We start from the raw sequence: 13,936 nt of genomic DNA, 5'->3' as shown, positions 1-13,936 counted from the left end.
GTGCGGGAAGAAATGCGGGGGTACATTGTCCGGGGTTCAGGGACTAAATGCCGGGAAAAACAAATGTAGCAAACAAAGAGGGGGACAAACAATGCCCCTGAACATTCCAGATATTTTTGTGCGGTCTGATCGACAACATCCTTGCAATTTGCACCACATCATGGCCGAGAAATTTCCAGAAGACATTGAGCACGCGGTAACAGTAAGCTCCACAACAACCTTGGGCTTGAATGAGAGTTTCGGTGGCTGATGTGGCCCAGAGTTCGGACTTTGATTCCAGGGATCCGGTCCTTAATGCGCGTGAGAAGGCTTTGGTATGGAAACAGGATTTAAGGATCGTTCCGTTGTGCGCAGCGATTTACCTGCTATGTTATTTGGATCGATCTAACATTGGTGTGTCAATGACTTGCAATAGAGTCTGAATAATATGAATACTAACCCATAGTGGGAAATGCCAAAATCTTGAATGAGAACACTGGCAATGATCTTCTTACGGAGACGGGCATGACCTCTTATCAGTATACGTGAGGAACTCTAGATTCGCACTGTAACATGGTGAACTGACCCAGCCAGAATTGCATTGATGGTCTTTCTCATTGCCTATGCATTATTCGAAGTACCGTCAAACTACTTTTTGAAAAAGCTCAGACCAAGTGTACGCTTTAGCCTTCCAGATTTGAACATTTAAGATATCATACTGAACAATTACAGCGATGGATCGCCTTCCTCATGCTATCATGGGGTGCAATTACAATGGGCCTTGGTGGCGCTCATACCTATGCCCAAGTGACTGGTATCCGTTTTCTATTGGGTGTTGTGGAAGCAGGACTGTTCCCAGGTTTCGTTTACTACCTGACCTTTTGGTATCGGAACTCCGAACGATCGATGCGGGTGGCCTTGATCCTAGCCTCTGCAACACTAGCCGGTGCATTTGGCGGCGCAATCGCCTATGGTGTTGGTCATATGAACGGTGCACATGGACTCTCCGCTTGGCGATGGCTATTCATTATTGAAGGAGCGCCCTCTTGTGCGTCCTCTATTTTGGTTTGGTTCTTTTTGCCAGACTATCCGGAAACTGCGCCTTGGCTGTCTTTTGAGGAGAAGGAGCTCGCGGCATATCGGCTACAAGCCGAGGGATCACATGGTTCTGCAAGTGCTATGTCTTGGGCAGATGCGAAAGCTGTTCTTGTCGATTGGCGTTTGTATGCTCATTATGCGGTATGTTGGTCGTGTGGAAACGATTGTGTGAGATTCACTCAACTCATGCATACTGGCAGGTTTATTTTGGCATTTCCACACCCTTTTCGAGCCTCTCACTTTTCACTCCTGCCATCACTGCTGGTCTGGGATATTCTAATCTACGAGCACAGCTCATGACGGTGCCGCCGTACGCAGTAGCATACGTTGTGACGGTAGTGGTTGCGTGGTCAGCAGATCACTTCAATAGGTTTGTCTCGTCTATCATCCCGTCTATCATAAAAATCAAATAGTAGTCGCGATCAAGCTGACCATCCTAGTCGCGGTCTCCATTCCGCCCTTTTCGCGTTTATTGGCGCAATGGGCTTTCTGGCCTCGGCCGTTCTTCCAGCAGAAGCATACCTTGTAAGTCACTTCGGAAAAAAACATCCAAATCGAGCCCAAAAATACATACTAACAAATACCAGCATCGCTACGGATGCCTCATCGTTGCAGCCGCCGGAGCATTCGCCTGCATACCCCCACTCCTCGGCTGGCTGTCATCGAATTTGCGATCTACGGCCGGAGCAGGTCTGGCCATTGCACTAAACATCTCATTTGGGGCACCGGGCCAAATTGTTGGTGTGTGGATCTATAAATCTGATGAAGAAAAGAAGGGGTATCCTACAGGCCACTGGACTAATGCCGCCTTACTTCTTTTTGTGGCGGCTGGATGTATCCTCTTGAGACTGTATTACGGGTGGAGGAATAAACGGGGTAATTCCGATGGAAGCGGGAAGAAATTTGCATATTAGATAGCTCATCTGGGTGGGTCTGGAATATGACAAATGAGTCAGACTCTGACCTGGAAGCGGAGCGGCAGGGGATTTATGACATGTGGCGGTATGCAGGAGGTATATAATCTGTCCGTAGCTTTGTTCCAAATATACCCATAGGCTTACTGCTGCAAGAATTTGATAGATATCAACACAATCTTGGGAGATGTGGCTTTGTAGAGTGGTATCACAAGTTGTCACTTTCTATTGTACAAATGTAGGGGGGGCTTGAGATGCAAGGTTTCGGAATGGACCCTACAACCTTGACGGGACCCATACATAAGACCAGATCACAATATGCAAGCCAATAAACTTGAGCCCTTCTGTAAAAGCTCAAAATTCGTATTCGATGACCAGATGTGTATCTAGCAGCCGCCGCCGCCGCCGCCGCCGCCACCACCACCACCGGCTCCGGCACTGGCTCCAGCACTGGCTCCGGCACTGGCTCCGGCACTAGCTGCGGCTGCGGCGCCAATCAAACCAGCATTGTGGGCATTATGTCTGGCCCGACGCTTCTTTTTGTCTTTGTGGTATTCCTCAAGTGCCCTCTGATATCTTTGCAAATCTTGAAGATATCTATCGTAGTTGTTGCCGTAAGCCTCCCGGCGAGGAGATTGAGGTTTCAACATGCCAGATTGTGGGAAACACATGTTCGAGCTTCAGGATCTCAAAGATCTCTTTCTAGCAATTGGAGCTTTGGTCAAGGTCGATAATCAGAATTCCAGCGTTGGTTTCTTTTTGGCGCCAATGCTTATTTGCGTGGGGAGGTAAAGTCGCAATGAGTTGTTGAAGCACTTTACTGTATATATACCAGGAGATACTGATTTAGAGGGGTTTTACGGTGATGGCACAGCCCAGCCCCCACCTCGCCCGGACAAGGCTGAGCATGACTCGGGCAACATCTCGGGGCGTGGGCACGGGTCTTCGCCAGGGGCGGTTTGCAAGTGAATGAAAATGATTGGCTAATCGCAACAATTAGTGTTCAGGAGGGTTTTAGGCAATCAAGTGTAGCCTCGCTGTGGAAACCATACTAATGAACTCATGGAATTTTTGATTGGCTCATGGAGGCTACGCTCCAACTTATTCTTATGCTTGAAGGCCTCGTGTTTGACACGGGGAGTCGGGGCTTGTTGCTCAGGTGTTTGTGGGATTCCACGATTCGTTCGCAAAGGCTTCCAAGACATTTCACGGCTTTTTGAGAACCTGGGATCCTCTTCCGAAATGAAGCGCGATAATTGGACACTGCAAATTAATTAAACAACCTCACCAACCGCATTTCAAGTAGCGCAGTCATTGTAATCGAAAGGAATGCTATCTCGAGTATTAGTGGAAATCGCATCACCTTCGCATAATTCACGTCAATATACAAGATAACGCTTCATTAGAGTCATGATATAAGTAAGAAGAGGTACAGTGGGTATCACTTTTAATCACCTTCATATTCCAGCGTAGTCTACAGAGTGACGTGAGCTAGTAGGTACTTGGGTATGTTCCTCAATAATATTACTCTCCGAATCTGGAATACTGCGCTACTTGAAATGTGGATAGTGAGGATGTTCAGCCAATTTTGTGGTGTTCAATTAAAAAGCTCCTCCGAAATCTTAGTGATTTTTTTGATCCGGGGTTTTCTCGTTCCCACCTTGATGAATAGCGGGAACCAAAGTACGACATCTCGGAGAATTTCTGGTTTGCCATGCACATGGCAAAGTAACACAAACAAAAGCTTAAATTCATTTCCAAAGCTACAGTGATAAAGATATTTTGGAGTAGCCACCGAGCCTTGCAAAGAACAGTGAGTTCGAAAATCCATAAACATAGAAAAAGTGATCTGATTAGAAAATGTCCTGTCGATAATTGTTATAGCTGAAGCGATGTCAACCAATTTGGAGAACTTCGCCCTGACACCTGACAGTTGATACCAGGTTCAAGGCAGGTAAGAAGGAAGGAAGAGACAAAAGAAAAACAGTGTAAAAGATCATATCCAGTCCAAATGACATATCCCGAAGCCGTACAATATTCCAAAGAAAACTCCCGTATCATACCCACCCCCAAAGCTATACCTAATCGAAGTAAAATAAATCAAACAAGCAAGCAAGAATGCTTTTATGCTTGGAAAAGAAATAAAATAAACCTCAAACCTCGCGATTCCAAGAATCCTGTTCCTGGAATTCAAACTTTCACCACTTCGATTGCCGTGGTTTCGTCCCTGGTTTGAAATCTGAACGACCTTGTTTCCGTTTCGGGTAACACAGACGCATATAGTGCTCCAGAACAAAATCAATAGCAATGCCGAGCCTAGTCCCGTCTAGGTGATATCACTGGGACTAGGTAGTATAAGGTACACCCCAGCGGGGTATCGCAAAATTCCCGTACTCATCCATCGACAGGTGTCTGAGATAGAAGTAATACGATCCCGGGTGCAGAGAGACACAGTCTTTCGTTCGGGCCATGGTCATGCGGGTGGCTGGCGGGAGGGCCCCACAGCCCTGGACTTCTTCACCGATTCCATTTCCACCAGTGGCGAGGATCATGGCACGCACAGACAGCAGACTAGAAGGACATTCCTGGTCATGTCAACCCAGTTCAGCCCAATGCATCCGATTCGGTTCAGTCCAGTCCTCCTCTGATTCTCATGAAGGTCATGGGATCTGCTTAAAATCTGCTTTGTTCGGGAAATTCGCAGAACGGCGGTATCGGTATCAACCATAAGGTTCTGAGAATCCACCGCACCACGAGTGGGGCAAATAAGAGAAGACACCGTTCCTGGGGTAGTTGGAATTGAGTTGGGTATCACAACAAAACGGGAAGTTTCATGAAAGGAAGCCCAGGTTGCAGGGTATTGAGGACGTAGGTCGAAGAAGAAGTCGATCAATGGCGCAAACGAGGGCCCATGAACATGTCCCCATCCAAGCGTATCTTTACGCCCAATTTTTGCTTATTTTTCCTCCTCTTCTGCCCGAATCCACGTAATCCAAGGCCGCGTATCCGAACGGTGAAGAAATTTCTCTGCAAATTTCTTTGCAGCAAGCCGACTATCAGCCTTTCACCGGGGAATGGGGCGCGCATATCCGAGACCCGAGGAAGGCAAAAAAGGGCGTTCGACGCAGGAGGGGAATGAGGTGTGGTGAGTGGTGATTTTTTCGACCTGCATTGCGCATAAACAACGAACAAATGAGAGCAAAAGTAAGGACCTGTGTGTTGCTGTGGGCCGGCACAATGCGCAGCAGCATGAACACGAGAAAATAAAAGTAAAAAGCCAAAAAAAAAATGAAAATCCAAGGGACAAGGACCTCAACAAACAATGAGAACGCAGGTCAACACGCACATCAGCGCACATTCGAATCAAAAAACAAACAAAATGCCTCCCGGACAAAAGAAAATATTCAAGTCATAGATAGAGAGAATCAAGCCCCGTTGCTATTACCGAGGTCCTGTCGCCAGACCTGACCTGGGTAAACGGTGGGCACACGAGTTTGATTCTGCAGCTGTCCGAGGGCGACCTCGGCGGCATCCTCTTTAGCATTGTTGATGTATTGGCCATCATACCAGTAGCGAGCGGCGACTGTTCGGCCTTGGACGAGGACGGTACTAGACCAGGCGGTTCGACCTCCTACATTTCCGACGCAAGGGCGATTAGCATCCGCTGTCAAGCTCTCGGAACTAAAAGTCGGTGTACGGGTTCCTCTCCGTAGCTCCACACCTGCAATGCCGACGCAGTGGTCAAAGTCCAGGCAGGGTATGGAGCCAAGCCCATCAAACAGATAGACAAAAAGAGCAGGTATAGTGGGGTTCTTGGGATGAAAAGACGGTGGGAAGGAAGCAAAGGAAAACGGGGTAGGTACCTCGCCGATCGGAGACAATATTGAAGATAGGGGCTGCTAGTTTAGTGCGTCTGCAATGGTCTTTCGTTTGGTCAGCTGAAAGAGCTCCCAGAATTCGGAGTCCCCTAGGGCCTTCCATCAGTTTGATTTGGGCTTACCTAAGAGTCGATCCTGCCACGGTGATGCGAGATTGGAAGGACTGGCTGGCAGTGACATGGTTCAATGTAGTGAATGGACGAGTGAAAGTTTAGATCACAGCTCTTTCTCAATTGAGATCAATTGAGAATCCAAGAGGAATTTAGAGTCGAGGGTACGATGACGGAAGCAGATGAAGTCCAGGAGTGAATATAAAGAAATGCAAGCTCAATGGACGGGATTCTTGCGTGACCTTTTTAAATGCCCCTCGGTGATGGACATGCGGGGAGTCATATAAACGGTGGGCCATTATCATCAACATAAATTCAAATAATTAATTGACCCGAATGGGCATTTTTTCCATTCGGGTTTCATCCAATCCCCCTCTTTTATTTTATTTTTTTGACAAACATGGAGCCTAACGGGAAAACCCAACTAACCAAGCGGGCTTATGCATAGTAATGGGTACATGGCACAGCGTCAGCCTGAGTACCCCCTCCCTATTCACTGGTGCGGGACATGCGGATCATTTTGAGGCTGCAAGCTGGAACGGGCCGGCGCACGACCAGACCAACCCTTGAAGAAACGCTAGGACGCCGTAAGGGTTAAAGAAAGATTGTAAGGATGTCCCACTGCAGGATCCAGCCCACAATGAATAATGTGACAGCCATTCGTCTACTAAGGCAAGGGAGAAAGGCCGGGGAAAAAAAAAATTTGAAGAATTAGAAAAGGAAAAAAAAAAAACTTGGCTAGTCTCGGGGAAGAACACCAAAAAATCAAGAACAAGATCCAGATCCAGACCTAGACCCATATGCAAAAAATACATCAAAGTGAACAGGGGCAATAGAGAGAGAATAATCAAAAAAAGACAAAATATTCAATACCTAAAATGACGGGGAGGTTCAGGATTGGATGAAGCGATGAACAACTCAGAGAACCCCACGTTGATGATATTGTGCCGCCCCGTCACTGCCTCATCGTCCAGGCATTAAAAGCCAAAGTGAGGTTAGGTTGAGTTGGTGCATGGACGTGTACCAAATCGGTGGGAATAGTTTAGTTTCTGGAACAGAAACCCTGTGTATGAATTGCATGGTGGCGGAAGATATGTCTGTGGGTGATCTCTGCCCAAGCGGAGCCGGAGCAGGGCTTTGTCCCCCGTAGCTTATGACGAATGGCTCTGATGCCCAAAAGTACCGAGAAAGCGAAATTGAAAGAAAAATAAAATAAAAATAAAAAATCTACTCCAAAACCCCAGTATATTCACCAATATGCCAAACCCAAAAGCCTTGACAATATAGATTAGTCGGGCTGCATAAAAGAAAAAGAAATTAAAAATAATAAAAGAAAAAATAACAACTCATGAAGCTAGGTATTGCCAGCTCATCGGATTGTAAAAGGACCCTTGCCATGACAAGGAAGTTCGCATTCTGGCATTCTCCTCTCTTTTCCGAGGTATCTGAAAAAATGGAAAGGTGGAGTTAACTAGGACCCGTCAACCACCGGGCCGCTTTGCAGATAGCGACCAGGATCAACTACCATGGAAACAACATCCGAATTGTCCCCAAAAATAACATGGACAACAAATAGTAAGCCATTAGGGGAGGCCCAAGGAACGCCAGTTCGCTACCACCTGTGCCACAATGTGCATCTCCACATCTCCACGACGTACATGAGGCATCTACAGCTAGGGACTTCGGTAGCAACGCCGCATGTAGGTCATACCTAGTTCAAGCTCCTCATAACTTCTACCCGCTGGCCCTGCATCGCAACCGCCCTTATAGTTGTGGGGTCCAACAAAGAACCAAGACTACTCTAAGGACTTTCGAACCAGGAGTAAAAAATCAACCCAAGTAGACTACATCTTTAAAAAACACTCTTGCCTCACAACTACATTCCAGTCGGAAAGCCCGGGTCCGATTCGCCGCATTTTGGCAAAGCGATCAAGTTGGGCACTCATACATTGCAGTATGATGATTCTGCTACTGTGGCCGTGCGGTGCGGTTCCATGGTTCCCAGCCTCCATGATCCATGGTTCATCATGCGGCTATAAAGCCGCCCGGTAGACGAAACTAGCTCGAGGAGTGGGAACACAATAGAAAAACAACCGAGACTAACGTTTGGCTCTGGGCCAACGTTTCACGAGTTCCCAGTAAGCGCCCTTGCCCCGCACAAGCTTAATCAACTCAGGCAGCATCAGGGTTCTTGTCTCAATACTTGGGCGTTGAAAAAGATTCATTCAGAGCCAATCGATTGACCGGGCTAGAATATAAATAGGCCGATTGTGATGGGTTGGGGTTTAGTTTTAATTTGAAGTGGAGGTTTTCTTCACTGGTTCCATGGTTCACATTCGCGCTAGCGGGGGATGCTCTTCCTTCATCCGGTCATAGCTTTGGTCCACGGGTAAATGTAGATTGATTACGCCTTCCTTCTCACTAGCTTGGTTTATCCTTGTCGGACTCTGTCGGTGAGGCTAGAAATTTGACAACAATGCAACAGAAGCAAATATATTCCTGTTCAGCTAGCTTATCCTGGTCTGGTGAGAAGCGGTCAGGCTTTTCAACTACAACGGTATGCATCGCCAGCAGAGCAGCGCAGAAGGAGGTCATGTAGATGCAAATCCCGAAGAGGCAAATACTGATTAGAAGACAATAGTCACCTGAACCATGGAAGAAGGTGGGGGAAAAAATATTAAGTCAAATAATCATGATGCTAGATGTCAATGCTTGGTGGAAAAAGATGCCACATAACCTGCTGTTTCGTTTCCAATGTTTCCAATTCCAAGAGATGAACCGCCCAACGCCTCCCGAGCCTCCGTACATGCTATCCAATAGATAAAAATCGGAATAGGTCGGATGGATCTCCGATGCACGTTTGCCTGACATGATCCCAAAGTATACGACGACAAGGAAGAAAAAAGAAAAAAGGGACCCGCAATAAGAGGGGAAGAATAGCAAAATCAGCAACTTCCAAGAAAATAAATTCATCATGACCCTGTCATAAACATCGTAAATGCATCTAGACCAGATGCAGATCAGGTGAAGAGAAAAAAAAAAGATTTCTTAATGAAGAAAAATAAAAGTACCATCCATGGCAAAAGCCAGCTCATAGCTCACAGCTCATGGGTGTCTCATGATTCATGCATCTTATATGTACTGTACCTGTTTCTGTCGAATTTGATCGCCAATCCCCGTCTAATCTAGGCTGATCCCCGTCGTTGGAGGACCTCGCCGATCAATCGACGTGGGCCCATGCGTTCCAGACTTTTAGTGAGCGAGGATCGTGCGGGGAGGATCCATGGAACGCGACGCTCGTGATGCCAACGGCGGCGAATACAATCGTCCACGAGAGCCACTAGTCCTGTTGCGACAATGACGCTAAAACAGGAACCGGTTCGTCAGCCTCGCTATCGCCCTGCAATGCAGCCACTGCAATCTGTAACGAATAGAGGTGGAGCTGAGGGGTGAGAGGGGTAAAGAAGGACAGGGGTGCATGGTGTGTTGTTGGGTTGAAGAGTGGGACTAGGATGAGGCTAGACTAGGGAGGGTGTGATACGATAGGGAAAAGAAAACAAGGGATGTGAACGCGACTTACTCGGCAATGTCAGGCATCCTTTCATAAACGGATGTGTCGCTGATCCACAATGAACACGGTGGTATCCAGCCACCTTTACTTTCCTCCTCGACCGCTTCCAGGGGTGTCATGATCTCCGGGACCATGTGGGCGATTGTGTTGGATGTACGTGTATTCACGAGATAGTACGACACTTCACGCAGATCACCCTCTTTCCGGAACTCGCGTCGCCACTGGTATTTCGTGGACCAATATTCATATTCGTACCGTTTTGCCGCACCAGAGCCTTTTCGTCGAAGTTCCACGTGAGCATAGTTGGAGAATTCCATCAAAATGGTATCACCGAGCGCCGGTCCCTTCTCACTGTTCGATCCTACTTCATCACTCGTGGAACGGTGATGTTGTTTCTCAAATCCTGAATTTTGGCGCTTGAGATCGCCCGCAATTGGCGCTGGCTGTCCACTCGATCCGGGTCGAAAGCTGGCTAGTACGCTACCCAATGAGCGGCGTCGTTGTCCTGAAGCGCTGTGGAGGACAGAGGTCGCTTCTTTCCGGATTGAGTGACATACTTCTCGGCCCGAGTCACGGCAATAGCGGCGGAAGGAGAATTTCCTTGAGAAGAGATCATACATGCGAAGATGAAAGAGGATCACGTCTTGTTGGTATCCACCACGACGGGGGACAACCGTGTCTACACGTAAGTTCATGTTCCCGTCAATCGTTGCATCGTCATGTCGGATGAGTAATCTTCGTGTTGAGGGGAATAATGTCGCAAAGGAGGAAGGTGTTGAGGAGAGCGCATCAGTTGGAAAGAAGCTTTCTTGGCGGTCGTCAACTTCATACATTGGCTCTTCCGGGGGGATGTCAGCCGCGGATCGGGTCGTCGATGCGTAAGTTGAGACTGAATCACGAGGTCCATCATCTTTAAATTCTTCGTGCCGGGGACGGTGCTTCGCTGAGACTGTTCCAGCACTAAACAGCGTTGGTGTTGTACTTTTTGTTTCGATAGAACCATCTGTGTCTGTCGAGCTTGAGCTACCTCCACTCCCTGTCCGGTCTTGACATGATTTATAAGAAGAACCCATGACTGTAGTTCCGTTGTATAACCTTGCAGAAACCTAAGCTGAATGGCGATAAGATTCTGACAAAAGTCGATGTGGTTAGGTGAAAAGAAAGCTAGGATCACGCTTTTACAGCGATAGAATCAGGAGAAAGATCTCCAGAAATCCGAAACACGACTAGGAACCAAGTCGATCTTCCGAGATGCAATAAATACGACTGTGGGGTCGTCAGATTCCCATGACGCACCTAGAGCCACTTCAGAGGGCTGGCATGAGAAGGGAGAGAATTCGGGAGATTCCACGCGAGAAATGATCAGGGGTATATCGGAGAGAATAGGCCTGGTCCAGAATCATATGACACTCGAAAGGTTGCAGGGATTAAAAGTTTTGGTCCGAAGTAGAATTAGAGAAGGACAGAGAGCGAGAGGAACGGATCAGGTAGTAAGATCATAAGCCCAACGGGATGGGGAAAAGTGGAGAGTTAAAGAGGGGCAGTGTATGTATACCCAAACATCAAATAAAAGAGAATGTGGCAGAGGTATTTGGACGTTTCTGAGGAGTATTTACGCAGTAGATGGAACAAAGGACACTAAGAATGAAGGGAATGTCTCTGTCAACCGGTTTTACCCAATGTTTGTCGATCGGGCCTCTACTACAGTATTTTCACGAACCTCCCTTTCAAACTTCCCTAAACCAAGTCTGCCTCCCATTTCAAATCTCTAAGAAACCACTCAAAAAAATAATAAAAACAACCTGAAAAAAAAAGAAATTATCTCGTTGTACAGGCAACACCGGCAAGCTGCAACATCTGAACCCTCTGAGCGACGAATCAAGCCCAAGACAAGGGGCGAAAATGAAAATCACCAAGCACAAAAAAGCCAGTCGCCTCACCACCGGGAAGCAAACTACCTATGAGAATCAAGGTATACCCGGAGTTTGCCTAAAACGACCAGCTGTGTGATGCGTCTCCCGATCAAGGCGGTTTAGGTTAGAAGTCTGGGAGCAAGAAGCTCAGTGTTTCTGGTGTGGCGGATCTCTATTCGTTGCCGAACCCCCTCCTAACCTTCTGGTATCATGTGTAGTGTGCCTTCCCCACCATCCTTGACCAGTGAGCGCGGAGCGATCAGTGCACCGAACAGGTCTGGACACGCGGTACGGGCGCAGGCCTTCTGGAAATGGGGCTTCGGCCCCCTCTCCTCCCCGATCATTAAGTCACAGACAAGGCTGCAGGGTCTGATCGTCCATTCTTTTTCGAACCTGTTCGGGATCTCGTTTCCATTTCGTTTTGAGGTTGCATGGGTCGGGCTCGTATAGAATGCCCAAGAACGTCATGGCGGAGACCTTGATGGTGGAGGCTTCGCGGTCCGATCCGAAACCGATCTTTGGTTTTTGAATATCGTGGTGATGCTACTCATGTCGGCGTACGCCTTATCATCCATTACCAGGTAGGAGGGATATATTATAGTCTGATATAGACAAGGAGGCGCTTTGTACCTTGTGTTCCTTGGGGTCGGAAAATTATTAGGTTCGCTGGTACCTAAGTCCCGGGAATGGCTCGGAGAGACGGATGACGGAGCTCGGCATAAGACAGGGGAGAACCGGGAGAATGGTTTCCCCTCATTCCATCGTGCCATCGTGAATCAGATAAATTGGACTCCACAACATTCATGATGAACTAAGGTGACGACATACAGTCTGAGATCGATACGCACGGACAGTATAGAAGGTTTGCGGAGAATTTCAATGCGTCAGGTCCGAACCTTCGAATACGGTCCATGACAACATTGAAGTCATATCCGCTTTCATTGCAGTTCAAATCTACGTCTCACCGCTAGTCTTGTCGTTTGTCTAGGCGCGACATCGTCATCACTGGAATCTTCTACAGCTCCTCGGACGCGCCATGGGGATAAGATGTCCAATAAAACCTTATATGCAAACAAGAATATCACCCAAGCCAACGCTGGACCCTGCCAGCATGGCATCATTAAAGAGAACCGAAATATATACCCAATGAATGTTCAAAGGAAGCAAGTCTACTCAATCTGGCAGACGCCGAAATCACCAACGTCTAGACCTGCGCATAGAGGGGCTGGGGGAGCTCCTCGCCCGGTTGAATCAACTCTGACTGGCAAGCAGGATGAGTGATGAGCCCAGCTCGACTGCTAGGGCCTGGTGGTCGGACACCTACATAGGCTTCCCGACGAGCAGGGGAGCCGACAGTCACAGACCAGGTATACAGCCCGTAGTATGATGCAATGGAGTGCACAAGCCAGCGCCTAAAAGAATGAGGTCAGTGCCCTGGATCGTCGAGATGATATTCCCCGAAGGCAAACCTACCCAAATGCCGCTCCACGGTCATCCACCAAACTTTCTAATACCATCTTCTCACCATCGCGTTCATGATGCAAGTTTAATTCTTGACGCATCTGCTCCAGTTTCTGCTTTCGCTCCGGGGAATCATGCATCTGCCCATTGCGACCAACAAAGACGATTTCGTCTTCTGAGTCATCCTCGGGTGCATCCTCAAGACCCTCGCTCTGGAGATACTGCTGCTTCTCGTTCCACTTCCGGATAAAAAGTCGAATGTCATCTTCCAGATCTTGAAGCATACCACGAGCAGCGCGCGCGTGCTTCAGTTTCGACCGGAGGTCTTTGGGAACGCGGTGCTTCAGGCTGGCGGTCTTGGCCGCATGCTTGCGGGCCGATTGATGGTCTGCCATTCTAGCATAGTGGACCTCCCAGAGCGGCGCCAGGTAGTAGGGCATTGGATCGTGGCGTGTGTAGGTTGGCTCAATGACCCAGTCCTGTGGAGCTGGGGGCTCGGCCCACGGGTTGTGCAACAAGCGATCTTCAATACGTCAGCTTCCTCGGCCCACCGGATCTTGATCCTCATGGGGACCAGGGAACGAGACACCCACCATTCTCCCAACGCTGTCGTCGGCGACTGCCATCTTTACCCTTTAGCAAGGCCTCGCGCCGTTTCATGCTATCCTTGCGCTCCGACTCTCGGCGCCGGAAACTGACAGTCGGGATCGAGCGTGTCTCCGCAATAGGGTTGATCACCTTGGCCTGCGGGGAAGGGGAAGGCGGAGCTTCGTCGTCGAGGGGAATCGAAAGGGATACAGTTGCTCCCCGCAGCCCTGACCGTGTCGGTGTCGTTTCCGCAGCTCCAGTGGCGGGGCGGGACTCGGAGAGGGACAGGTTCTCAAGGGACGCGGAGGCCTGTTCGGTCCACGAGGAGATAGCCATAGTTTGCTGTGGTGACAGGTTTCCCTGTGACGCTTGGGGTCGTAGTCTCGGATGGATAGCCATTCTGTATAGGTTAAGATTACAAGGT

The 13,936-nt window shown here is 48.5% G+C and overlaps 5 protein-coding genes across 5 annotated transcripts; 1 reads left to right on the top strand and 4 right to left on the bottom strand.

Annotated features, from left to right (window-relative positions):
• Positions 1–160: 160 nt before the first annotated feature.
• On the top strand, positions 161–1,991 carry N7503_002640 (uncharacterized protein; the record flags this gene model as incomplete). Its single annotated transcript, XM_057062187.1, has 8 exons — positions 161–202; positions 261–393; positions 446–524; positions 574–655; positions 712–1,218; positions 1,278–1,447; positions 1,518–1,602; positions 1,665–1,991. 8 exons carry the CDS (start codon positions 161–163, stop codon positions 1,989–1,991), a joined length of 1,425 nt encoding a protein of 474 aa, XP_056926149.1.
• A 386-nt stretch (positions 1,992–2,377) lies between these two features.
• Positions 2,378–2,662, bottom strand: N7503_002639 (uncharacterized protein; the record flags this gene model as incomplete). The annotated part of the gene is made up of 1 exon (XM_057062186.1): positions 2,378–2,662. The coding sequence occupies one exon, from the start codon at positions 2,660–2,662 to the stop codon at positions 2,378–2,380; it is 285 nt and encodes a 94-aa protein (XP_056926148.1).
• Positions 2,663–5,416: 2,754 nt separating this feature from the next.
• Positions 5,417–6,049, bottom strand: N7503_002638 (double-stranded RNA binding motif domain-containing protein; the record flags this gene model as incomplete). The annotated part of the gene is made up of 3 exons (XM_057062185.1): positions 5,417–5,622; positions 5,855–5,914; positions 5,992–6,049. The coding sequence occupies 3 exons, from the start codon at positions 6,047–6,049 to the stop codon at positions 5,417–5,419; spliced, it is 324 nt and encodes a 107-aa protein (XP_056926147.1).
• A 2,899-nt stretch (positions 6,050–8,948) lies between these two features.
• Positions 8,949–10,623, bottom strand: N7503_002637 (uncharacterized protein; the record flags this gene model as incomplete). The annotated part of the gene is made up of 2 exons (XM_057062184.1): positions 8,949–9,342; positions 9,560–10,623. 2 exons carry the CDS (start codon positions 10,621–10,623, stop codon positions 9,165–9,167), a joined length of 1,242 nt encoding a protein of 413 aa, XP_056926146.1. The 3' UTR covers positions 8,949–9,164.
• Positions 10,624–12,667: 2,044 nt separating this feature from the next.
• Positions 12,668–13,911, bottom strand: N7503_002636 (uncharacterized protein; the record flags this gene model as incomplete). The annotated part of the gene is made up of 3 exons (XM_057062183.1): positions 12,668–12,875; positions 12,937–13,447; positions 13,518–13,911. The coding sequence occupies 3 exons, from the start codon at positions 13,909–13,911 to the stop codon at positions 12,668–12,670; spliced, it is 1,113 nt and encodes a 370-aa protein (XP_056926145.1).
• Between the last annotated feature and the right edge of the window lie 25 nt (positions 13,912–13,936).

Source organism: Penicillium pulvis (genome assembly GCF_028828015.1).
Source record: "Penicillium pulvis strain IBT 33274 chromosome Unknown contig_12_segment0_segment0, whole genome shotgun sequence".
Classification (NCBI taxonomy): Eukaryota; Fungi; Ascomycota; class Eurotiomycetes; order Eurotiales; family Aspergillaceae; genus Penicillium; species Penicillium pulvis.
Note: the sequence above shows the minus strand (reverse complement) of the source record. Positions and strands in the feature narration are given on the sequence as shown.